The 25,430-nt window shown below is 54.1% G+C and overlaps 1 protein-coding gene across 2 annotated transcripts in view; it reads right to left on the reverse strand.

Moving 5' to 3' along the window:
- The window catches only part of EPHB2 (EPH receptor B2), an 85,607-nt gene that overhangs the window by 56,279 nt on the left and 3,898 nt on the right, over nucleotides 1–25,430 (reverse strand). For both annotated transcript variants that reach the window (XM_041399113.1, XM_041399112.1), the window contains exon 2: nucleotides 24,344–25,028. In XM_041399113.1, the coding sequence (XP_041255047.1) occupies nucleotides 24,344–25,028 (685 nt within the window). The remainder of the gene's footprint in view (nucleotides 1–24,343; nucleotides 25,029–25,430) is intronic.

Here is a 25,430-nt window from a genome sequence, read left to right on the forward strand (position 1 = left end):
ACTGCCAGAGGGCAGGGATGGATGGGATATTGGGAAGGGATTCTTGGCTGTGAGGGTGGGCAGGCCCTGGCACAGGTGCCCAGAGCAGCTGTGGCTGCCCCTGGATCCCTGAAGTGTCCAAGGCCAGGTTGGACGGGGCTTTGAGCAGCCTGGGACAGCAGAAGGTGTCCCTGCCCATGGCAGGGGATGGAATGAGATAAGCGTTAAGGTCCTTTCCTACCCAAACCATTTTGGGATCCTTTGAAGGCAGAGAGTGCCCACCACCTTGGGTCAGGCCTGGATGTGATGTGAGAACTTGAACAGGCAGCGTGGCACAACCAACAATTTCCCTCTGCAGCCATGTGGAAACACAGAGACATTTGGGCTTCTTAATCCTCAGACTGCCCAAGCATCAAGCTCACTTGGCTGAGAGGGGTCCCAGCAGTCGTTCTCCAGGGACCTTCACTGCCTTTGCCAAGGTTAGCCACTCCCAGAGCCCATGGCACGTCTGGGGCTCACACCAGGATTTCCTCTGTCTGCAGAGGAGCAGGGGAAGGCAGCCACGCTGCCTCGGTGGGAAGCAGCTGGGATATTTGGAAGAGGGGCTGTGGTCGAAGAAGGGTTTTCTTCAAAGCACGAGGCTCCTGGAGCAGCTCCAGGCAGAGCTGGGAGCAGGACAGATGGCAGAGCCCCACTAATCCAGATGGGCAAGCCCAGCCCAGCCCTGCGCAGCTTCCTGGGACGCTGCCAAACGCCAGCTCCCGTTTGCAAGGCCCCACTTGCTCGTACAGATTAACCCAGCCCCGAGAAGGTCCCGTGGGGAGACACTCCTGTTTGGGAAGATTTGAGCTCTGATTGATGAATGATGTGGGACTGGAGCAGAGAGAGGAGAGCAGAGCCAGGCTGGAGCATGGGATGCATATCCCAGCCCTCTCCTGCTGTAATCCTCAACAGCAGAGTGCAAACCCCTGAAACTCACCAACCTGACACATCCTCATCCTTCATCCCAGCAGGAGCGTGCTGCAGTGCAGGGATGTTAACAAGGAATTGCCTTATTAGTAGGGGAGGACCTCGCTGTTCTCGACAACTACTTGTAAGGAGGTGGCTGTAAGGCAGGGGTTGGACTCTTCTCCCTGTAACAAGTGATGGGACAAGAGGAAATGGCATCAAGTCATGCCAAGGAAGGTTTAGATTGGAGATTGGGAAAAATTTCTCCATGGAAAGGGTACTGGACAAGGCTGCTCTGGGCAGTGGTGGATTCACCTTTCCTGAATGCGTTCAAACGAGGTTTAGATCAGGAAGATGTCCCTGCCCATGGCAGGAGATGGAATGAGGTGGGCTTTAAGGTCCCTTCCAACCCAAACCACTCTGTGATTCTCTGACTGGTCCCTCGAGGCAATGAGAAGCAAATCCAAGCAGGCACAGCTGTCCCAGGGAGCCCTGCCTCTCCCTCTGCCCCAGAGCAGGGATCACTACACCACAGAACAGGCTGCACGCACAAAGCAGCAGCAGGAGAGGGCTGCAGGCAGCTCCTGGTGTGTCCCTCAGCCTGGCCACAGCCCCTGTCCAGCCCACACAGCCGGGCTGGGGGGCACAGGCTGGGCTGGGGCTGTGCCCTGGGGACTGTTCATCCCTGGGAAGCAGGGCACACAGAGCACAGCAGGGCCCTGTGCTGGCACCACTGCCCCCCAGTCCATCCCAGCACAAGCAGTGCCATGGTGCTGGAACCCAGATGCTCCCAGGACTGCTCTAGCTGGTCTAGAGCTGAAAATTAAATTAAAACCACGACAGGGACAGTTAATTAAAGCAGATTAGTGCGAGACTAATTAGGGACGCTGACACTGCAACCATCAAGCCCTGTGATGTTAATTAGCTGTTCATTAATGTCAGCTCCCTGTTCAGAACAGAAATATGAACTGCTGATCTCCTGGGCTTCACGTGCAGCAGAGAACATGGGATCACCCAGTCACCTCCTCCAGGGGCACGTCCTGCCTTGTCACCGCCCCGCAGAGACACTGTCACCAACAACAGTGTCACCCCACCACCACTGAGACCCTCACCACCAACAGCAGGACCCCCAACACCATCAAGAGAGAGACCCTCACCACTAGCCAGCACAGAGACACAGCCATCAGTGTGCTGTCCCCACGCTGTGCCCCACAGCCAGGAGGTCCCCCCCACTCACCACGCACAGCAGGACACCCCAGCACCCCCTGTGAGCACTGGCCATGTCCCTCATGGACACCATCCCCGTGCCACTGCCAGAAAGCTGAGTGGTGCCCAGCACCTACCCACAGCAGTCCCTAAAACTGGCACCCACTGAATTCCACAAGATGGACTGACCTTGTTTCTCCTCACCCTAAACCTTGAAAAGGAGATAGAACTGTGGAATTGTTCAGGCTGGAAAAGCCCTCTAAGACCATTGAGTTCAACTGTCAACCTAGATCACTGCGTTCACCACTAACCCATGTCCCCAGGTGCCACATACACATGGTTTTTGAACACTTCTAGGGGTGGTGACTCCATCACTGCCCTGTGTAGCCTGTGCCAATGCATGATCACCCTTATCATGAAGGAATTTTTCCAATATCCAGCCTGAATTTCCCCCAGAGCAGTCTGAGGCCATTTCCTCTCCTCCTGGGAAGAGGAAATGTTCCCTGGGAGCAGAGCCTGACCCCCATGGCTGTCCCCTCCTGTCAGGGAGGTCCCCCCTGAGCCTCCTTTTCTCCAGGATGAGCCCCCTTTCTCAGCTGTCTCAGCTGCTCCTGGTGCTCCAGCCCCTTCCTCATTCCATTTCCTTCTCTGGACATGCTCCGATCCCACCACTGTGGCCAGAGCTGAGACACAAACAGAAAGGCTGAAGGAGATTGCAACACTGAGATCCTTGGCAGGGATAACACTCAGGACTGAAGGGAGCACAGCTGGTGCTCCAGGGAGTGCAGCCTGGGTACAGGAACATGCACAGCAACTGCTGGGAGAGCACACGGGATGTGCAGAGCACACGAGGGCTGGAGGAACCAAAACACCGGAGCTGGAGGCAGGCAGAGGGTTCCAGAGGACACAAAAGGTTACAGGGAGCTGCAGAGAGCACACACTGCAGGAACTCCACACGTGCTTGTAGGAACTCCACACATGGCTGTAGGAACTCCACACAGAGCTGTAAGAACTCTACATATGGTTGTAGGAACTCCACACACAGTTGTAAGAACTCTACAAGTGGCTGTAGGAATGCCATATGTGTTTGTAGAGAGCCCCCACGGTGACTGTATGGAGCACAGTAGGGCTGTATGGGGCACACACAGGGGTAGCAGGAAGGACAGACAGGTCATGGGAAGCACACACAGAGCGTAGAGAGCACAGACAGGCTGTAGGGATTTCCAACAGCCCATAGGGATGCCCATAGCAATTCACACACAGACTGTAAGGAGCATACACAGGGGTAAAGAGAGCACACACGGTGTAGGGAGCAGAAGTTGTAGGGATACACACACAGGTTGCAGGAATAACACACACAGGGACTACTGTAGGGATAACACACAGATTGTAGGGATCACACACACAGGTTATAGGTATATCACACACAGGGGTGTAGGGATAACACACACAGGGGTGTAGGGATAACACACATATTGTAGGGATCACACACACAGGTTATAGGTATAACACACACAGGGACTGTAGGGATGACACACAGATTGTAGGGATCACACAGGTTATAGGTATATCACACACAGGGGTGTATGGATAGCACACACAGATTGCAGGGATATCACACAGGCTGCAGGGATAACACACACAGGTTGTAAGGGATAATGATAATGCCAGGTTGTAGAGATAACACACACACAGGTATAGGGATAACACACACAGGGATGTAGGGATAACAGAGGCTGATGGGAGCTCACACAGGGAGCACAGAGGGGGCTGAGGGAGCCCACCAGTAGCCCTCAGCCTGCTCCCACTCACAGTGCAGCATGAGCCATGGGTGCCATGCACCCCACTGCACCCCCAGCCTGCTGACTTTAGCCCCCTCTGAGCTCTTTGGCTGCCTGGTATCATCCCAGCCACAGGGCCTGCCTGCCCCACACAGCCCCTAGCAGGGTGATGGGGACACAAGAATGCTCCTGTGCCTGGTGACAGTCACAGTGTTGAGTGCTGAGCTGTCACCCAGAGGAAATGCAGCTGCAATGGAGCATCTCCCAAAGATATTCCAGCTGCTGGGCTGTACCAGCCCCCAAACCTTGCACATCCCTCAAATACAGCTACATTCCCCACCACACACCCAGAACCAAGCTACACCTTCACATCTCAACGTGGAAAACACAGGAGGGTGCTCACACCTTCTCTAACCTGTATCCTGCTCCACCACCATGAGAAACTCTTTGGATGATGCATCCAACATCAGCACCCCAGGCTACTGGAGGGCGTCCCTGTCATGGCAGTGAGGGGAACAAGATGAGATTTAAGGTCCCTTCCAAGCCAAACCATGCTGTGATTCTGTGTTTTAGCCAGCTCTGGAGGAAAAAGGTGTCTCCTGTGGCTGTGCAAACTGGCGATGGGTGGGAGCCAAGAGGGGACGTCCTAATGGGAAACAATCAGCCTCCACTGCTCCTCCTCCCCCAGAGCGTATTTAGAGCTTTCAGAAAGAAACAAAACTTGTTTATCTTAACGCTAATCAATTTATAGCAATCAAAATAAAACCCATTAGGAGCCATTCTCCATTTGAATTTCAAAGAGGCTTCTGACCCCAGGAGGCTCCCAGCTGATTGATTAGAAATTTCTGACACTAATGTGTGTCTTCGAAGGGTCCAGTGTGGCTTTAATTCCTCTCTCCTGAGACAGTGATTGTGTGTTAACATCTGTCAGCCCCTTCCTGCACTTAGGGGAGGGGAAATTCATGAGCACATGGAGTTGCCTGGCACAGCTGGGGAGAAGGCTGCATTTGCTGGCTTAAACAGCTTCCAGGAATCCCTTGGGACAAATCATTTGCATGATCCTTTTCTCCTTGGGCAAAAAAAGAGCTGGAGTGCACAAGAAATGAAAAGTAGTGATGCAGAGAGGGGGCAGAGAGTGGAGGGTTAGAGCTCAGGACTGGGATTTGGCTTTTGCATCCCAGCTTTGCCCCTAACTCCTTGTGTCCCTTAAAGCAATAGGAAATAGGATGGGTTAGGTTGGAAGGAACCTTAAAGATCATCTCATTCCAACTCCCCTGCCATGGGCAGGAACACCTTCCATTCATCCCTGTCTTCCTCCAAAAAAACCACAGATGGCACAAGGGAAAAAAAAATCTCAAACCCAAGACATACTCACATTGTTCCCAGGCTTTTCTTTTTAACCATATTCCCAGTTTGGAAACTGTAACCTTCACTTTTGGTGGGCAGGAATTCATATCCTTCAAGGGTATTCCATGACCCAAAGTGGACTGGGGTCAGTCCTGGGCGATCCTGCTCCCCCTCTTTGGAGGGGAAACAGGGGAACAGCAATGAAACACAGGAGAGGTGATTTTTATCTGGAGAGGTGATTTCTGTCTGGAGATAGACGTAGAGAGCAGCCTTCATCCTCCAGGATGGAGCACACTTGGTCCACAGTGGTTTGTGAAGTGGTGATGAGCACACCTGTCCCCGCTTGGGGACAGACTTAAAGCACAGAGCTCCTGGTCCTGGCATGGAGTCCTGCCCAGATGGGGAACATTTCCTGCATGTGCAGGCACCTCTGCTGTCCTGCCAGACCTCCTGCCTTGAGGCCACCACCCTGCTGACTGCAGACCTGGCTGGGCAAGAAAGGGCATTTTTTTGGTGGGAAGATTGAAGTAATTGACCCAACAAGGGAGGGATTTGACCCATTACCCCACACCTCTTTGTCTGATGCAGAAAAGCTGAGGGTGGTCGAACACTCAGGCTCGGGATCTATCCATGGAGGGAATCCATGGGGGCACAGCACTGGAACAGCACAATCCCTCGAGTGCTTTTCATCTGCACAAAGGAAAGGATCCATCCATCCATCCATCCCCTGCTCGGCGCTCCCAGGCGGGACTGAGCAACTCTCACTTTCAGCAGATTAAAGCAGCTAATCTGGTTAATGAAGGCAAATCAGCCCAGGGCCGCTGCTCTTCCCTGCAGCAGGGCGGGGTCACGGGGCAGAGCTCAGCCCTGCCCGTGGGAAGCCCGGGGCCGCAGCATCCCGAGGGGCCGGCGGGGCCGCAGCATCCCCAGGGGCCGGCGGGGCTGCCACCGCCCGGAGGGACGGCAAGGACAGCACGTGTGACAGGAGACACCTGGAGCACTGCCCCATCTCACCCTGCCAGGCGCTGGGTGCCCGTCGGGACACGGAGAATTGTGGTGGGGTTGGCTGGATCGAGGGCGGGGATGCAGCAGAAAGCAAGGGCTGTCCTGGGATGCTGCTCTGGGTCTGCATTACAGATGGCACCAGAGCGAGGAACAAGATGAGCTTTAAGGTCCTTTCCAAGCCAAACCAGTCCATGTTCCAAAGGATGCTGCTGTCCTCGGGCCCTCCTGCAGCCCAGGAGGCAGTGCAGGGGGGCCTCTCCACCCTGACACCAGAGACAGGAACCACTGCTGCCGAGGCTGTCACACCTGTTTATGGACGCCTCCCTCCTTCTCCACCAGTATCACCAGCTGGGCAGCCCAGTGCCTGTGATGCCAACAGGGGGTGGGGAGGCATGGGAAGGGCTGGTGGCTGCACAAAGGTCCCCTCAGTGGGTGCTGCCATCAGGACCAGGACAGAGAGGACGCTGCTGTCACAGACGCTGCTGGGTCTTCTCAGCACCTCTGGGGCTGGGCCCTCCCCAGCCCTGCACAGATTTGGGGTTCAGGGTCCTGCCTCTCATCCAGGTGCTCTTTGATACCCTGCTGGCTGGTCCTCAGCTAAAGCCCAACACCCAGCAATGAACCATCTTGTCTGACATGCTCCAAAACATGGAGAAGTCCCTCATCTCATTAGCTTGCTCTAGTGGTTAATCACTTAGAAACACATGCCTAATTTTTTAATTTGTTTAACTTCAGTTTAACCCTAACAGTTCTTGTTATCCCTTCCTTTGGCAGATCAAAAGCCCTTTAGAGGCTGGGCTTTCCTCTTGGTAATCATCTCACCTAATCTTCATTATGAGAAGTCACTGAGCTACCAAGCTTTTCAGTCCCCATGGAAGGGCATTTTCCACGGCTCTTGGAACCACATTTGTCTTTCCCTGCAGCATCCTCCAAGTTTATTTTTCATACCCCACTTGAACCTTGCAGAGCAGGGTGCTCTGCTCACCTGGAGGCATTTCTGCTCACCTGGAGGCATTTTTCTGACCTCAGGCTACAGGACAGGCAAATTTTGCATTTAAATTCTTCATCTGAAATGTGGCTTGGCATGACCCCCCAAACTTCCTCCCTTGCTGCTCACTGTTTTATGAGCAGAGATTTTCCACTCTCTGCCAGTTGCAGCAGGTCTGGGTGCTGCTGACCCATGCTGGGCTACTTTGTCCCCTCACGCACCTAAATATCATACCTAGAATCACAGAATAGTTCAGGCTGGAAAAGTCCTCTGAGGTCATTGAGTCCAAGGCAGTACTGCCATATCCACCGGTTAAACCATGGCCCCAGGTGCCACACCAGCAGTGACTCCACCACTGCCCTGGGAAGCCTTTTTCTGTTTGGCAACCCCTTTCCTAATATCCAGTGTGAACCTCTGCTGGCACAATTTGAGTTTTTTCCCCTCATTTCACCACCTGTTTGACAACCCCTTCAGTGATGAAATCTTTCCTAATATCCAGTGTGAACCTCTGCTGGCACAATTTGAGTTTTTTCCCCTCATTTCACCACTTTTTACTTGACATGCAATCCCAGGAGCTCAGCGAGGCCCCAGCACCTAGCAGGGTGCTCTATCTCCAGAGCAGAGGTGGTGCTCAGGTCAAGCTGGCATCATGGTCCTGGCACAGAAGCATCCATGGCAGCCCAGCAGGGATGGCTCCTCTGAGGTCTCCAGACCACTCTCCAGCTCACAGAAAGGCTCACTCCTAAGGGCTCAGGGCAGCTGCAGCCAAGCCTTGGAAATTCCTGAGGATGGTGATGTTCAACATCTCTGGAAGTTCTCTGCTTTTCCAAAAGCCCATCGTCAGCCTCTCAAGCTACATCTTGTGGCTGTTATTTCTTCCTACAGGAGCTGGCACCACCAGTGCCAGTGGCTCCTTCCTTTTTTAACAGCCCCACACAGAGCTGCGGCTGTGCTGAGATCCCTTCTTGGGTTTCCTTCTCCAGGTTCCCTCCACTGCACTGAAATCAGCTTGGGCCAAGCTCCAGACAAAGCAGCAGCAGTTCAAGCCACATCCCTCCACAATTCCACACAGCACGTGATGCAACCCTGCTGCTCAGGAGTTGGGAAAGAGCCTCCTGAGACACGAGATAAAGGCATCTGGCAGCCCAAGAGCACTGAGATCTGGAACAGAGGTCAACCCGTCCAAAAATCCCCATCCAGCCTGAAAATCACAGAATATGCTGAGCTGGAATGGACCCACAAGGATCATCAGTCCCACTCCTGGCCCTGCACAGATATCCCAGCAATCCCTCCCTGTGCCTGAGAGTTTTTTCCAAATGCTCCTGGAGCTCTGGCAGCCTTGGGGCTGTGCCCATTCCCTGGGCAGTGCCAGCACCCTCTGGGGGAAGAACCTTTCCTTGATATCCAGCCTAAACCTCCCATGACGCAGCTTCAGGCTCAGGTCCTGTCAGTGCCTGCCTCTCCTCTGCCCTCCTGAGGAAGCTGTAACTGTGACCAGTGTCCTCTCAGTCCCCTCCTCTCCCAGTGGCATCCATCGGGCCCACCTAGGGTGCACAAAGCACAGATGGCATCCCCAGACAGGCACAGACTGAGGTGGGGATGCCAGCATCACCAAAGATGCCAGTCCTGATGATGCTGAACAAGGAGCTGCCCTGAGCACCCCAGGGGCTGGGGCAAGGGGTGACGAGTGACACGGGACAGCCTCCTGGTGCCCCCAGGTCAGCCGGTTTGCCAGGGCTGCAGTCACTGGCACTGAGTGACAGGAAGATCTCCAGGTGCTGAATGACTGGGCAAGAACACGGCAAATGAAATTCAGCAGTGACAAAAGGAAACGAATGCACTTGGGGGAAAAGAGCCCTAATTATACAAACACAATGATGGGCACTAAATTAGCTATTAACATGCAGGGAGGGGATCTCGGCAGCACTAGAGATAACGCTCTGAAAACATCAGTTCAAAGCTCATCCATCATCAAAAAAAATGAGAAAATGTAAGGAATGATGAAGAAAGGAGCCCAGTGCAGAGCAGGAATGTCATTAAGCCATGCGTGGAGCCACGGCTCGAACGTGCTGGCAGTGGTCACCCCGAGACAAGGGCGTGAGGGAGCTGATAAAAGTGATTAGGGACACAGAGCAGCCTCCATATGGAGAGTCAATCAACTCAGAGCTTCCACGTGAAAAGAGGCCACTCAGGGAGGGATATAAAGCCATCAGGAATATGGGGGACATGAATGGGAATAGATTGCTTGCAATTTCATACAGTGTGCAAGGACATATTTTTTAACATGGTGCATAATTAAATTGTGTAACTTACTGCCACAGGCACCCTGGGCACTGGAAATATGAACAGCACGGCAGGGGACAGGAGGAATCATTACTCATCCACCTCTTATTTCTCTACTCTCTGGCCAGTACAGAGCTCTGCACACCAACCAACACCACGGTGCTCCTGGAAAAGTCATGTTTATCCCTCACACATCGTCCTGCCCAGCACATGGGGATCTCTCCCTTGGACACCTCCTGGATCTTTCTGGGTCTGCCCAGACCAACTGCTTGGCACCCCTGGGTCCTCCAGCTACCAAGAGCTACAGCCAACAGCTTTCCAGGACACACAAGCTGGTGGATGTCCACACTTCAGCCCCACATACAGCTCCTGGTGAACCACGTCAACAATGCCAGCACCTGGAACTGAATGTGAAGGGGCTCCCAAACAGAGAGACTGTGGGGCAAGGAAGAGATGCCATCTCCCCAGAAAAGCAGCAGGACCCTCAGCACTATGGAGACTGCAGTGAGGAACCTGGACTCTGTCCCTGGAACCCCAGTATCCCATGATGTCACACTATGGAGCATTGTGGCCCTCAGCATCCTGTGATGTCTCACTATGGAGCGTGGGCTGTGTCCCTGTCAGCTCAGCATCTCACACACATGACCACAGGAGCAGGATCTTGGAGTCCTGGTTCTTGCCCCTGCACTGTGTGCCTGACCCTGCCCATCCACCCCCTGTGCTAAACACATTGAACCTGCACAAATATTTAAACCTGTCCTAGGAGGCTCCAATCCTCTGCTGGCCTCCCAGAGTCTTCTGTGGAATAAGAAACCACCCCTAAACAGATCAAAGATGTCCACAGAGAGGCTGTTTAAAGGCAAAGAGCTTCTGGGCTTCCCATTTGAGGGGTATGTTTCCCTTCATGCTCAGCCCAGTGATTAGTGCTCTCCAGGGACTCCGAGCTGCAGAATGAATTTGAGAAGACAGAGCAGTGTCAGGCTGTTAGAGGCTCAAAAAGGATCTTGGCTCCCCTGAGCCCCAAGGCTGAGCACTTACCATTCACATTTAACAACCACACGCTTCCAAGGCAGGCAGAGGCCTCCCTGCTCGCCTCTCCCTCCCCGAGGACACCATTAGCACCTGGAAAGGGAGAAGGCACGGCCTTGGCAGCGCTCGGGGCTGGCCCCGGTGCGAGGCAGGGGCTCCGAGACGGCCTCACGCGCCGGGCTCGTATTTTTGGAAACAGCATCCCAGAGGGCTGCAGTGGATGCTGCTTGTTCTCCTGCCAGCCCTGACTGTTTTGGAAAGTTTGGTTGAGCTCCGTTTGGCTGCCTCTGAGCTATTCAAGCACAGAAAGGGGGTTATTGCTTACGGGGGGGGTTCAGATTTTTTTTCCCGAGCGCGTTTCGGGTGAGGAAGCCCAGACTGGGGCTCCCGGTGCAGCTCCTGCAGGAAGCGATGCAGAGTCATGGTCAGCCCAGCAGAGCTGCTGGAAAGTGTGTGTTCAGAGCTGCAGGTCTGCTCTGCACCTTCTCTGCAGCCCAAACACGTCCACTCCCTCTCCCCCCGCGCTGCCTCCACGCCTCTGGCAGCAGCCGCTGTCCCGGCAGACCGAAGGTTTGGCAGGAAAAGCTGGACAGGAGCAGGCAGGGCTGCTCCAGGCTGCACCACGAACCGCCCCAGGAGCCCTGGACACCCCCTCCTCTCCCTCAGCTGCTCGCCAGCCTAACGCCGATCATAAAGAAACCTCTGTGCGTCTCCAGGGAAGCGGGACTCCGAGAGGGGCACAAAGCCTCCCGCAGCTGTGTGTTTGCAAACAACCCAGCTGAGCTGTGAAGAGGGGCTGAAAGCAGTAATTGTCTTTAATTAAAGGAGGTTGGAGGCATCTCAAGCTTTGACAAAAGACATTTCCAGTCTGCTAGCAGCTCCAGCACTCAGCGCCGCTGCAGCCACAACCCGGCCAGGGGTTCAAAGGCGGCGGGTGACACTGGGGACATGGGGACGTCAGCCCTGGGGTGCAGATGCAGCAGTGCCAGGGCAATGCCACACACCCGCAGGGCACGAGAGAAGGGCACACCTGCACTCCAAGGAGGATGCAGGCATGCAGCAGGATTTCATACCTGGGACCCCTACAAACCTCGTGCTTGGCACCAGATGTGCGCCACATGTGCCTGTGTGGGGACCCAGCAGCTGCCTGAGGCATCCCACCCTCCTGCTGGACCTGGCTGCACGTGTCTGTGTCCAGGGTGTCACCTCAGCCCTGCTGGGGTCTCAGCTCTGTCCTGGTGTGCCCTGGTCACCCCCACTGCACACAGCCAGGCCACAGACCAGACACCAAGGGCGCTGCTGCTGCTCCTCCTCCTGGGCTAATTAATGAATCCTGCTTATTAATGAGCTTCCTGGGCTGGCACAGAGCTCTGTCATGGTGCTGCATCCTTGCAAGCTCACGTTGGGCTCCACAGCCTGGCTGACAGCCTGAGCTGACACACACCAGACCCCCACCCACACAGATGCTGCCCCCACAAAGCCCTTTCCAGGGCTAGCCTTTGGTCCCAGCCATGCTCTGAGCACCAGGGAGATCACAATGTCTCCCTGAAGCTCAAGGTACCACAGCTCAAGGTAGCAAAATGTCCTCCTTCCCTCCTCTCCTCCATCCTCTAGGGCTGAGGCTCCCCAGGCAGGGCCTGCTGCCCACCATCCCCTGATTTCTCCCTCCCACCTTTGCTTTTGGCCTTCCAGCACATCAGCATGCAGGAAATCACTACTCTGGTTTCCATGGAAACCCTATCATGGGGAGGCACCCCCAAAACGTATGACACAGTCAGTCTGGTGCAGCTTTGGTGTTACCACATGTCCTGCTACCCCAGCCCTGGCTTGGCAACCCCCTCCTTAGCTCCCCCACAGCCCTAGGGAGCCCTGGGGTCAGGAAAGTTGGGGTGGAGGGAGGAATTCTGCTGCCAGAGAAACGTCACTGCTCTCCTTGTTTTCCCAGAGAAGCTGCAGCTACCCCATCCCTGGAAGTGTCCAAGGCCAGGCTGGACAGGGCTCGGAGCAAGCTGGGACAGGGGAAGGTGTGTTGGAGATTACCAAGACAAGGTGTCCCTTCTCTCCCCATGGCAGGGAGGGGGAGCACTGGATGAGGTCGTTTCAGGTCCCTTCAACCCGAACCACTCCAGGATTCTTTAGGCAGGACTGAGCAGCAAACCTGCACCTGGGTTTGAACCAGAGGTCTGAACCCTCTGCTCAGCTCTGCACGCTCTGCTCCAGCTCTTTGCCCATGTGTTCCCTTCATGCCATGCCCTCACCCACTGCATGTCTGCCTTGCACCTGGAGGTGCTGGAAAACCAGCCCTGGGACAAGGATAAGTCCCTACCATGGCCCCTGCAAAGGTGCAGAGCCAAGTACACCCAAAATCACATCCCAGAGGACCCACCCTGCCTGCTGGGCAGGTCCCCATGAGAATATATTTGCCTGGGAAATCCTGGAAAGAGCAGCCACGCTCTAATTCAAGAGACAAAAACAAACTGGGATCACTTCCATCTGTGCCAGACAGCAAAACTTTCAAGAAGAAGAAAAAAAAAAAAAAAAAAGAAAAAAAAAAGACCAGTTCTAATTATAGGGTATCATGAAGATACACACACGCTCAGATTTGTCACTCTGTTTCCAGATTAGCCCTACACATGGTGACAACGTGAGTGAGCACCAGGCAGAGTGACATTCCTCTCCTGCTTCATAATCCCCTTTGGAAAGCAGGAACACCAACCAGAGTAAGCACTCACTGAGGGTGAACCACAGCCTCCTGCCATTTCCTTTTATAGAATCCCTGTGGCTGGAAAAGCCCTCCAAGATCACTGAGTCCAATCATTAACCCAGCACTGTCAGATCCACCACTGAACATGTCCCCAAGTGCCACATCAAGCTGTTGTTTAAACACCTCTAGGGATGGGAACGCCACAGCTGCCCTGGGCAGCCTGTGCCAATGCCTGACCACCCTTCCCATAAAGAAATTTCCTTAATATTCAACTAAATCTGCCATGGCACAGCTTGAGTCTATTTCCTCTTGTCCTGTCCTTCATTCCCTGGGAGCAGAGCCTGACCCCCCCTGGCTGTCCCCACCTTTCAGGGAGTTCTGCAGAGCCACAAGGTCCCTCCTGAGCCTCCTTTTCTCCAGGCTGAGCCCCTTTTCCAGCTCCCTCAGCCACTCCTAATCAGACTCATGCTCCAGACCTTTCCCCAGCTCTATTCCTGTCTCTGGACATGCTCCAGGAAGGTCCTCAGGCTGGGATTTGACTGGATGGAAAAGCAAACTGGAGAAAACCTGGAGATTACTTTTCCTACAACACCTCCCTCATCTCTTATTCTTCAGTTGGTGCCACAGGTTCACTCCCAGGGTGTAAACTGAGAGTAAACCACCACCATTCCTGCCTGGATCCAGTGGGAGCTGAGGCAGGTGATGATACCTGTACAGGTGACAGGATGGCAGTGCTCACTGCCCCCATACCAGGACAAAGAGCCCTGCAAGGGCAAAGGAAGGCAGGCTTTAATCCATCATTGGGGTGCACTGTAGGGAAAGGGGAATGAGAAGCTTGTCTGTGAATGAGTCATTGCCCAAATTCTTCTATTCCTGTTTTCCACACTTTTCCTCATTCTGTTTTATTAATGAGGCTGCACAGATGAACTGAAAGGCTCAGAATTCATTTTGCTCACCGTGCTGCAGGGAAAGGTCTGCAGCAGGAGTACTTCCACTGGGATAAACCTTCCTGTGCTTCCTGCCTTCAGCTCTGGGAATCCTCTGGGTGGTGGCTGGCATGAGGGAGCAGCTCCAGCAGCCACTGCCTGGGCAGCCTGAGGAATCACCTTCTCCTCTTCCTCCTCCTCCTCCTCCTCCTCCCTCCGAGAGATCTCTGAGAGCCAAAGGTGGTTTTGTATGGTCCCAAGTATCCCAAACCATCTAGGTGGGAGTGAACAGGGAATGTGCCAAAATAATCCTCAGGGATCCTCTGTGGTGACAGCAATATGGACAGACACTGCAGAACTGACACCAGGACATGAGGTGAGGGATAAGGTGAAAGGAAGGGGAGGGAAAGGGGCAGAGAAAGCCTCAGGAAAAACAGTTGTTTTCCACCGAAATGTCTCAGGAGAGAGACCAGCTGCTCAGAAATTCCAGATTAAGGGTCTGATGCCCAGCAATGTCCTGCATCCTGCCTGTTCCACACCCATGGGCACTTGGGGCCACTGCCTGCAGTACCTGCCCCCATCCACCCATTCTGCATGTCCCAGGGGATGCAGACACCCTGCCCAGGAAGGGCTGTCCTGAGGGCCAGGCACAAAGAAGATCAGTGATGGGAACCACTCCCTGCTGCCCAAGAACCAACACGGCCCTGATGCTGCACAGCCTCTCCCTGCCTCCCCCTGGAGCCTCCTGGAGAGCCTGGGCCATAAAAAGGCAGATCTGGGGCATCCCATGGAATGTGCTGTCTGCTGCTCCTGCAGCCACTTCAGAAGTCACTACAATCTTTTCCAAAGCCATCCAGCAAAGCAAGAGTGTTAGAAGTGTTAGTCTGCTCCACTTCAGGCTGCACTGTAACTCTGACTAACCTGGAGGGTTTCGATAGTTTCAATGATGACCTCTTTCTCACATGATCATTTATTGTTCACTCTGCTCCTGTTCCTGTCCAGCTGTGGGTGTAACAAGCACAGGACTATTGGAATCATAATGTTTTGGAAGGAAATTGCTGGCTGAGGTTTCAGCCTTAACAATGGTTTGAACACAGGGTCTCTGTGAGCTCCAGAAGTGCCAATAGCCTGAAAGTGCCAACAGACTCTAAAAGTAGGAGGCTGTCATTGTTAAAAACTGTCAGTGCCCAAACCCTGAAGATATTCCTTCAAATATCAGAAGGATATTGGCAGCTTGAATTTGCTCCTGGTCATAGGAGTTATTTCCAGCCTGTGGATCTCCAAGGGGGCCCTCACTTCAGGGGGCAGGGATGCCCATCCCTGGCTGCTGCTGCAGCATCACTGTCGTACCCACAGCCCTCACGGAGCTGGGGACCAGTCCAAGTGCCTGGGGAGCAGAACCATACACTCATCAAGACTCACACTGGCCAAGTGAAAACATCAGTTTCTGCTAAGGTGTCTGTGGTTTCTGACACAAGGAGCAAAGCAAAAATCTCTGGGTTACCTCTAAGGACTCCGTGAAGGTGCCAGCTCCTTGGCAGGTTTCATTTCAACATGCTAAGGAGAAGAGATCTCAGATTTTGAAAATCTTGCTGCAAAAACCTGGTATGGCTTCACAGGTTGTCAAAATGTGTTCACACAGGTCCTGTTTTGGGTGCCAGACCACAACCTTTTCCTGCCTCCCCCTCTCAGGCTGCTTTCCAGACCCAATGACTCCTACTTTCCTGCTCATGCTATTCTCTGCTCCCCATTTTCCAGTCTCCATGACCTGCCATCCTGCAAACTACCAGTTTCTCTGGTCCTTCAGCCAGTTTCCCCACTACCTGGACTCCAGCAAAAGCATTCAAGCCAGGTGGGCAGGGGGATGCTGCCCTATAAGAGGAAAACTCCTGCAGGAGCTCACAGCAGGGAGAAGCCAAGGATGTGGTTCAGAGCCTCTTCTGTTTAAGCTCTTGGGAAGCATCCAAAGAAGGTCCTCAAGGATGGGGAAAGGTCTGGAGGGGGAGGCAGGAAGTGTTTAAGTTCTAACCACCCAAACAAGGACTGGGCATCACAGAGCAGCATCACCAAACTTAAGGTCTCCTTCAAAACATGACAGTAAAAGTGTATTTTCCTTGGTCAAACCTAATTAAACCTCATTTGAAGTTAGGTCTGTGTTAACGGAGCCATTGTATGAGCTATGAACGCTTTGATTCAATTTCCCAACCTTTATGGGGACTTTTCTGTGCATTTCCCAGTGATAGATTATTTTTCTAAGGCATAAGGGGAACAATAACAAGTTTCCTTGGAGCTAATTAAGCTAATCATGGTTTATAGATTAGAATCTCTGTAAGGTTTTTACCTAGTGTGGCTAAAATCAAAGAGCTGTGCTCTAACTGAGCACATCTGACTCATATGACATCAGAAAAACTTTAAATCAGAGCAGAGAATGTCGGAGGGTATTTCCCAAAATTAAACGTACAACACAATCTCTTGGCTTTGGTCCAACTTGCTGAAAAATTTCAAATCAAAAAGAAAAAAAACCTCAAAAGCAGCATTTTCTCCAATTTTCCTAAAGTTACATATGATGAAGAATATTCTCCTCCCACCCCATAAAAATCTAGCACTGTGAGAAATTCAAGGGAAAATCCTCCTTCCCCCCCAAGATCTGTGAGAGCTTTCAATCAAAGGAAAAAACTAATGGCAAAAAAATACATTCCCTTCATTTGATGGCAATAATGAGTTAAAATCCTGGAATCCTGGGCCTGAATCCCAGCTATTCATTCCAGCTCCTATTAATGTTTACCACTTTTCTCAGAATAAAAATTAAAGAAAAAAAAGGGGGGGGGAGGGGGAAAAGGGAGGCCAACGAAGGAGAGAGAGGAATAAATGCTGCTCTCCCACCAGCGTCAGCACACGATGCTGCCAGAGCTGCTATTCCCTGCTCACATGGGTGTAGCAGCACCAGGAATGTGGTGTTTGATCCAAAATGCTGTTTCATCTGTAGAAATCAGTCAGGGGGAGATTTTCTCCTGGGTACGTATCAGCTCCAGGAAAGCACCCGTGTTGCTGAGTGTTCCTGTGCCCCAGAGGGGACCCCAGCCCCAGGTCTGCTCTCACTGCCCTCCCCACATCTCCTCGCTGATCCCAGCACAATGGGATGGAGGGAGCAGCCCATCCCAGAATGGGAAGGGGGACAGAGACTATCCCTGCAATTCTGTGCGATCTTCAAGGTCCCTTCCAACCCAAATCATTGTGAGACCTTGAGCAGAGGGATGAAGGGGCTGGGGAAAGGGTCTGGGAAGCAGCAGCTGTGGCAGATAGTGGCAATGCAAAACTCCACCATGTTTCTCTGAGGAATGGCCATCATTTCCATCAGGAAACTGGGCTTTGCTGGACCTGAGATCTTCATCCCCTCCAACCCAAGGGATTCCTGACCTGCCCACAGTGATCAATGAGAAGATGCTGTTCCCTTCTGGGCTCCCATGGGCTGCTCCCATGTCACCTCATGCATCCTGCTGAGGTCTTTGCTACACCATCACAGCAGGGCTGGGAGAGCTCCTGCTGCTCAAAATCCACTCTCACGTCCTGGAAAACCTCATCTCCTTCCTTTCTACAGAAAATGTTTCTGTAGAAGGTCTCAGTCCATTCCTTGTCTTGAATGCAAAATGAGAAAGGAACTCTCATTTCCTTTGTTTCCCAAGAAGGTGTAGTTCCTCAGAAGCTGCATTTTCTTTCAAGGTGAGTGGTCCATCTCCTTCCTCTGGTAGCACATCTTTTGCCTCACTCCTGGACCATGTGTGACCCTCCCTGTGAGATCAGCATCGCTTGGGGCTTCACACCACCAGCAAATCAATGCCTCAACCCCCCTCTCTGACACCCCCTTGCTCTGCCAAGCTCCCCTGGGTCCTGTTCCAACCTCCCAAAGCCCAAACTCCAACAGGAATGTGCAGAGGACAAGCACCAGGCAGGTGTGGAGTGGCTCCCAGTGAGCAGCTGCAGTCTCCACCACAGCCCTAATTGGACTCAGAACATGGAGAGGTCAGCAAGAAGAATCAAAGCCATGGAAAGAAAGACGCTGTATTCTTGCTTCCCAGACAGAGAGGGAGGAGAGGGAGAAGCCCCAAAAGCAGTATCCAACAATGCCACCGAGCCCCAGCCGGCTGGGAGCATTCAAATTGTCAACAAGCCTGTAGAAAAGGCAGACAAATTCCTGTTTTGTACTTGGGAAGGAGCCAGGTGATGTAATCATCTTTAAGGATGATGGTGGAATACTTTCCATTCCAGCAGTAACTCAAGATGTTAAATAGCAGCCACTAAAGTTAAACATTGCTAAATCAGCCTGTCAGGGCAGCACCTACCTAAGGGGGTGTAGGTGATGGACTGGGGCACACTCAGCGCTCACTTTCCACACGCCGTGAGGCAACAGGGTGTTTCAGAGACGGAGGAAAAACCTATTTGCTAAATGAGGCAGTTGGGCTGTTTTAGGGTTGCAACATCAGTACTAGTCAAATATGGCTGTGACAGCTCCAGGACTGGGTCAGTGAGGGATTAAAGGAAGGTAGGGACAGTAGTGCCAACCTATGTGCACTTAGGGAAAACAGATTAAGGCAAATTAGCCTAGTATGGGTTTTTGATGTAATACAAGATTGACAAGATTTACTGGGGGGGTAATGGCATTAATGTCACACCCCCAAACCTCTGCAGAGCCTTTCCCTGGCTAACACACGGGATATTTTGATTCTGAAATCAGTGGCTCCACCGACACCATGGGACATCCTTGATGAATTAAAACTTGGCAGGCAAACACGGCGCGGCCGGAGATCCGAGCGGGGCTGTTTCTGCTGCAGCCAACAAATGTGGTTTGTGCCTCTGGGCTGTTTAGCATTTTTATCAATGACCCAGGAGAAAGCCCAAAGTGTTCCCTATAAAGTTAGCTGTTGACATGGAAGCTGTGGTGTGGTAAATACTGAGAATGATGAGTTCCCGATACAGCAATCCCGATGCCCTGGGCACAAGCAAGGAATGTGCATTTCAGTACAAACGTGTCAAATCACACCTACAGGGACAAGGATGCAGTCCCAGCTCTCCCAGTCGCACAAGAAAGGACAAGGATCCTCCAAAAGCACCCAGAGAAATGCCATTGCCAAAGTGGTTTAAACAAAGGGGGGATGCAGGCAGAGGGAATCTCAGCATCCCCTCTGGCATGCAGCTGATCACCATGAGCAGCCTGTATGTGGGGAACTGGATCTGCCAAGGGAAAGGCTAGAGCAGTGCCAAGGGCTGGGGAGAGCCAAAAAAGTTGGCTGAAAACCTTACCAGAGGAGCAGGGGCCAAAGATTACCCTTCAACAGGCACACGGAACACAGAGGTGTGGCGATGGATGAAGCTCTCTGAGGTGGGAGTGCCAGGCCCAGCAGAGTAAGAAAGCAGGGACAGCCTCTGGAAGCATTTAACGGGCAGTTCTTTGTCTCTGGAAACATTTCCAGAACAATTGGCTGTATCTGCTCCAGTTCAACCAGGAATGCTTCCTGGAAGAACTCGATTACCCCTAGAGCCTTACAATTTATTGGCTGGGTCCAGCACTATCAGAGGAGGCCCAGACCCGAAACAGGCACAGAGCCATAAATAGCCTTTTATCATGAAAACATCACGTCCTCATGGGCCGTGACTGTGAGACAGCTCGGACAGGCCCTGCTCCAGCACATCAGAAGCTGCTCTCAGCCCTCAGCACTACTCGGTCCCTTCCAAATCCCAAGTACAGCTTAGGTGTTTCCCACCCTCTGTTCTGGAGGGATGGCTTGGGGTCCTTGTCACACGTGCCTGAGCCCACATCACCCACACATGGTGGGGTGGTGGCAGGTCCACCACCCTGAACATCAAAATCACAGCAGGGAAGGGGACCCTGCTGAGGCCTGGGGCTCCCCTCAGGGGAGGCCCAGCTCCACCTTAAGCTGCAAAATCAGACAATCCCAGAATGGTTTCAGTTGAAGGGAACTTAAAGCTCATCCAGTCCTACCCCCTGCCATGGGCAGGGACACCTTCCACTATCCCAGGCTGCTCCAAGGCCCGTCCAACCTGGCCTTGGACACTTCCAAGGATGGGGCAGCCACAGCTTTCCTGGGCAACCTGTGCCAGGGCCTCATCAGCCTCACAGCCAGGAACGCCTTCCAAATATCCCATCTGTCCCTGCCCTCTGTCCATCTGAAGCCATTCCCTCATGTCCTGTCCCTCCATTCCTTGTCCGAAGTCCCTTTCCAGCTCTCCTGGAACTCCTTTAGGCAGTGGAAGGGGCTTTGAGCTCTTCCTGGAGTCTTCTCCAGGCGAACGCCCCCAGCTCTCCCAGCCTTGGCTGCAGAGCAGAGGGGCTCTAGTCCTCACAACATCTCTGTGGCCTCCTCTGGACTCACTCCAGCAGCTCCACATGCTTCTGATGTTGGGGACCCCAAAGCTGGAGGCAGCATTGCAGGAGGGTCTCACAAAAGCAGAGCAGAGAGGCAGAAAACAGAGCCAAGGAGAAGACAGCTGCCAGCCTGAATCTGACTTGTTTTCTCCTCTTTCCATCAGCTCACCAGCTCCTCTCCTCCTCAGAAAGGCCTGTGACCCCAAGGGATGACACCAGATGTCTCTTGACAGCCAGAGAGTGTCACCACTAGCTTCTGCAGGGTAAAACCATCCCTTGTCACCCCAGCAAGACCAGGACTCTTGGTGCTCAGTGCCGTAGGAGCACAACAAAGACAACACAGAGACCAGAGATCCCCTGCTGTGATGGAGAGGAGCTGCAGAAGGGATGAAGGGCTGAGCTGCTGGGAGCAGCGGCCATCAGCTGCTGTCCCTGAGCAGGCACAGGCCGTGCAGGCAGCGTCCATCCGCTGTCCAGCCAGCCCGGCAGCACAATGGCTCTGCCTCCGCTGTGGCTGAGCGGAGCCAATGGGTACGGGAGAGGGAGAAACTGCTCAATGTGCTGCATGGGAGGGACGGGGAGGGGAGGGAAGGGGGGAGGCGCAGACAAAGAACAGGGAGATGGAGAGAGAAAAGCAGGCAGGGAGCAGAAGGTGAAGCGCGGAGGACGGGGCTGGGGGAGATGTGTGTGTGCAGCCCCTCGCAGCGAGGAGCTGGGGAGCGAGCGGAGAGCAGCGCAGAGGAGCGGGCAGCCACCCCTCGCAGGGCCCTGCAGGAGCGGCAAGCCAGGCCCAGCGAAATGAAAATCTCTTAACCACACGGAATTGTTAACTGCCCCCAAATCCTTTTGTGCTGGGGCTGCGAGCTTAGAAGAGCTTAAGCTGTTAGATGCATGAACTTCCTCCATAAATATCCCTTGTGCACACTGCCGCGAGCAGGCTGGCGTGCTATTAGCCAGATGAAAAACCCAGCGGAGAAAATGAGCAACTCCTTCCAGCTGCACAGAGGGGCTGTCCATTCCTTGGGATGTCCTTCTCCACCTAGACCCTTTGGTGGGGCAGGACCGTGGCCCCCCATGCTCCCTGCTACGTCCTGTTTAGGCGCCTGAGTGTGTGAAAGAACTTCACCCCCAAAGCCAGCTCAGATTTGCTATTGTTTTGCTTCTGGAAAAGGGCCCAGATTCCCTCCCACCTCTGGAAACACGAGCAAACCTGCCAGCCACATGTAGGAGTGAGTCCTCCAAGCCAGGCGGCTCCGCTGCTGCCTCCACAGGGACCGGGGCAGGGACCCGGCGGGAGGAGGGCGGGGATGCAGGGACACATCCCGCAGGTCCTTCCCGAGCAGGGAGGGGATGCAGGGATACATCCCGCAGGTCCTTCCCGAGCAGGGAGGGGATGCAGGGATACATCCCGCAGGTCCTTCTCGAGCAGGGAGGGGATGCAGGGATACATCCCGCAGGTCCTTCCCGAGCAGAGCTGGGCCGAGCAGCCCCTTCCCAGCCCTTTGTGCGGCTCACTGGGAGGGCTGGGAGAGGACGGGGATTCCATGGCTCTCCTGCCAACTCTGTGTCTGGCTCTCCTCCCAGTCCACACTCCTCTTCTGGGGGCTGCCAGGGAAAAATGGAGGGGCACAATACTGGGGTGCCATCCAGCCCTGATTCCACCCCACATGAGAAGAGGAAGGGAAAGAAGGAACGGAGAAGACAAAGGCAAAGATCAAAGGGAAAGAAAAGAAGAGGGGGATAAGGGAATAGGAAGGGGAAGGAAAGGAAAAGAGGAAGGTTAAGAGGGAGGAGAAGGGGAAACAGAAGGGAAAAGCGAAGGGGAAGGAGAAGGGGAAAGGTAAGGAGAACGGAAAGGAAAGGAGAAAGGGGAAGGAGAAAGGGGAAGGGGAAGGGAAAAGAAAAAGAAAAAGGGAAAGGGAACGAGAAGGGGAAGGGGAGGCAGCCCCCAGCCAGCTGCCCCATGGAGACGATGGGCTGCCGGCCACCGCGTGATTAATGAGGGCGGGGAGCGCGGCCAGCACCGGCTGCAGAAACAGCTGCCGAGGTACCGGACCTCCCAAAATCCTGCTGCTGCTGCTGCTGCCCAGACAAAGCGGGGACCGGCCTCTCCCTCCTTCTCGCTCCTCCGCCTCGGCCCCCGCTCCTGCCTGCTCTGCTCCCCCAGCCCTGCGGGGACAGGGCTCTACAGGAGGGGTCCTGGGAGCCCCGGGGTATGCGAGGGGACTGTCCCTTGGCTGGGCCCGCAGTGGCACCGCGGAGCTCCCCAAGAAACCCCGGCTGCATCAGAGCGGGGCTGGGTCTGCTCCGGGAACAAACAGGCTGAGACGGAAAAGCTGCCATGAATCACTGGGGTTTCTGGCGCTGCTACGGATGCTTCACTTGGGAGCTGTAAAAGCCCTGTCTGCCCTTCGAGGCAGGGATTAGCCAGGCTCAGTTTCCAGCAGGACTTCCTTGCTGTCCCCATCCCCATCCCTGCTAAGGCTGTAAGACACTTGATCTGCCCGAGCTCGGTGGGAAGAAGCATTCAGCGGCTAAGCGTGGAGTAGCTGAAATAATGGATATTAAATGATCCCCACAGCACACCAGGACCTGAATTTTGGTGCATGAGCAGCCCAGCTACTAGCAGCACACAAGGAACCCTCTCCAAGGGACCATACAGCCTGCAGTTCCTACTGAACACAATCAGATTGTCCATTGCCTTCTTCAGTGTGTCTGTTTCCCACTACCAGCACCTTCCCCATGCTTGGTTCTACCTGGCCAACGCTTCGCAGCCGGAAGAGAGGAGACACAGCTCCTCCCTTGGCTCTGCAGCGACAAACAACGTGTCTATAAAGGATGTCAGAAGCCCTGGCTCTGCTTGGAGTGTGCCGATGCTATCGGAACCGCAGAGGGATTTGGACATTCAGCCAGGTCAGGGGAAAAAAGTCCTGTTTGCCAAACTCTGTGGTTTGCTCTGTGCCTGGCACAGCTGCAGGTGCCCATCACACAGCTCTGGGGTCCCCACCTCCCTCCCAGCAATCCCAAGAGCTCCTTTCTCAACCTTCCCGAGCCCATGTATGACTGGACAGGGGCACAGATATCAGCTCAGGGAGGGGGGTGCTGAGCCTCTGGCTGGCCTGGGACCAGGCTGGCTCCATGGTGCTCAGCGGAACTCAGCAGGCACTCACAGAGTCTGCTTTGAACATCTACAGGGGGAGGAGAACATCTATAGAGGCAGAACATTTATAGGGCAGGAAACCTCTAGCTGTTGAGGAGCACAGGGGCCAGGTAGCTCTGAACAGGCCATGACCATGTCCTGCCCTGGGCCATTTGCACCTTACCAAGAAAACACTGTAGACAACTTGTTCCCTCCCACTGCACCCTTTTGGGACCCTGCATTCCCACTCCCCTCATCCAACAAGAGATTCAGCCCATGCCAAAGCACACAGCAAAACCAACAGCATAACAGCCCCAGTACTTTGGGAGGCAACTACAGATTGGTGACATGCACCACACGTGTGTGCCTCCAAACCCTGGAGAGCATGGATGGCACCAGCAACATGTGCCAGCCCTGAACCCAGTGGTTCTGGGGACCTGGAGGTCATGTACAACCTCTATAATGGACGGATGAGCCTAGGGCAGGAAGTGAGGAGCTGGGGAAGGAGTCAGCCTCCACACATGCCCCTCTGCCACCCCTGCCCAAGGAGATCCCTCCCAGACAGTTCATGCAGATCCCAGATGCAAACCCCGAGTGCCCCCCAGCAGAGGTGAGCCCGTGCTTACCTCTGCAGACGGTCCCGTTCTCCACCGACTCGTAGCCGGCCCGGCACATGCAGCGGCCGATGGGCACCAGCCACTCGCCATCACCATTGCAGTACAGCTTGATGGGCACGTCCACCTCCTCGGCGTTGGCAATGCATGTGCCCCTGGCTGCCACCAGCGAGGTGCTCTCTGCTCCCGACAGGGTTTCTTGGAAGACGGCCCCGTTCTGGATCACACGGGGACATTTGCGGTAGAAGACACGGACGGCAATCAGGGACATGCAGCCCCCGTAGTCCTGGAAGGCCAGGTAGAAACCATTCTTGGAGACAGGCCCAAAACTGCGCACCTCGGTGTTGATCTTCATCACCCGTCCACCTAAGTCCACCTGTGAGAAGCTCTCGTCAGCAGCAATTGTGTCCACCTTCATCCAAGGATTCTCCATCCAGTTAGGAAAAGTCTTGGTGGCCGAGTCAAAGTCTGACTCGAAATAGTACAGGTTAAAAGTCTCCTTACAGGAGCCTGGGACATTTGGGATGCTGCTGCAGTCCCGGACAGAAAATTTCATCTCCACGTGGATGCGGTGTGCTCCTCGCCTGCGGATGTACTTGGTCCGGAGCCAGTTGTTCTGGCTGGATTCAAAGACGTTGCACACCTGGTAGGTGCGGATCGTGTTCATGTTCTCATCGTACCCACTCACCTCTTCCCACTGTGGGCAGGACACACACAGTCAAGGGGCTGCTCTGAACGGGCACTCCCCACCCTCCTCACCTCTTCCCATCCCCACTCTGTGCCACGTAGGCTCTGCCAGCCCCAGCTGCCCTTCTCTGTGCCCACCCCATCCCACAAGCTGTCCCAGAGTGCCCAGCACCTCCTCCCAGCACCCCCTGCAGGTGCCCTGTACCTGCCTGGGCAGGGTTTGACCCACACCATGTCCCCTGTACAGACAAAGGGGCCCCTTGGAGCCACCTTGCTGCCACGAGCACCATGCTCCATGTGTGGATTCATGGTCAAGCCTCTCTGCTGCTGGAGGGACAGCAAGGCCACTGCTCTGCAGAAATGGTTTTAACAGGGACTCTGTCTATGGCTGCATTGCTGTGCCTCTGGCCAA

This window comes from Onychostruthus taczanowskii, unplaced genomic scaffold, assembly GCF_017590055.1.
Source record: "Onychostruthus taczanowskii isolate IOZ18803 unplaced genomic scaffold, ASM1759005v1 scaffold155, whole genome shotgun sequence".
NCBI lineage: Eukaryota > Metazoa > Chordata > Aves > Passeriformes > Passeridae > Onychostruthus > Onychostruthus taczanowskii.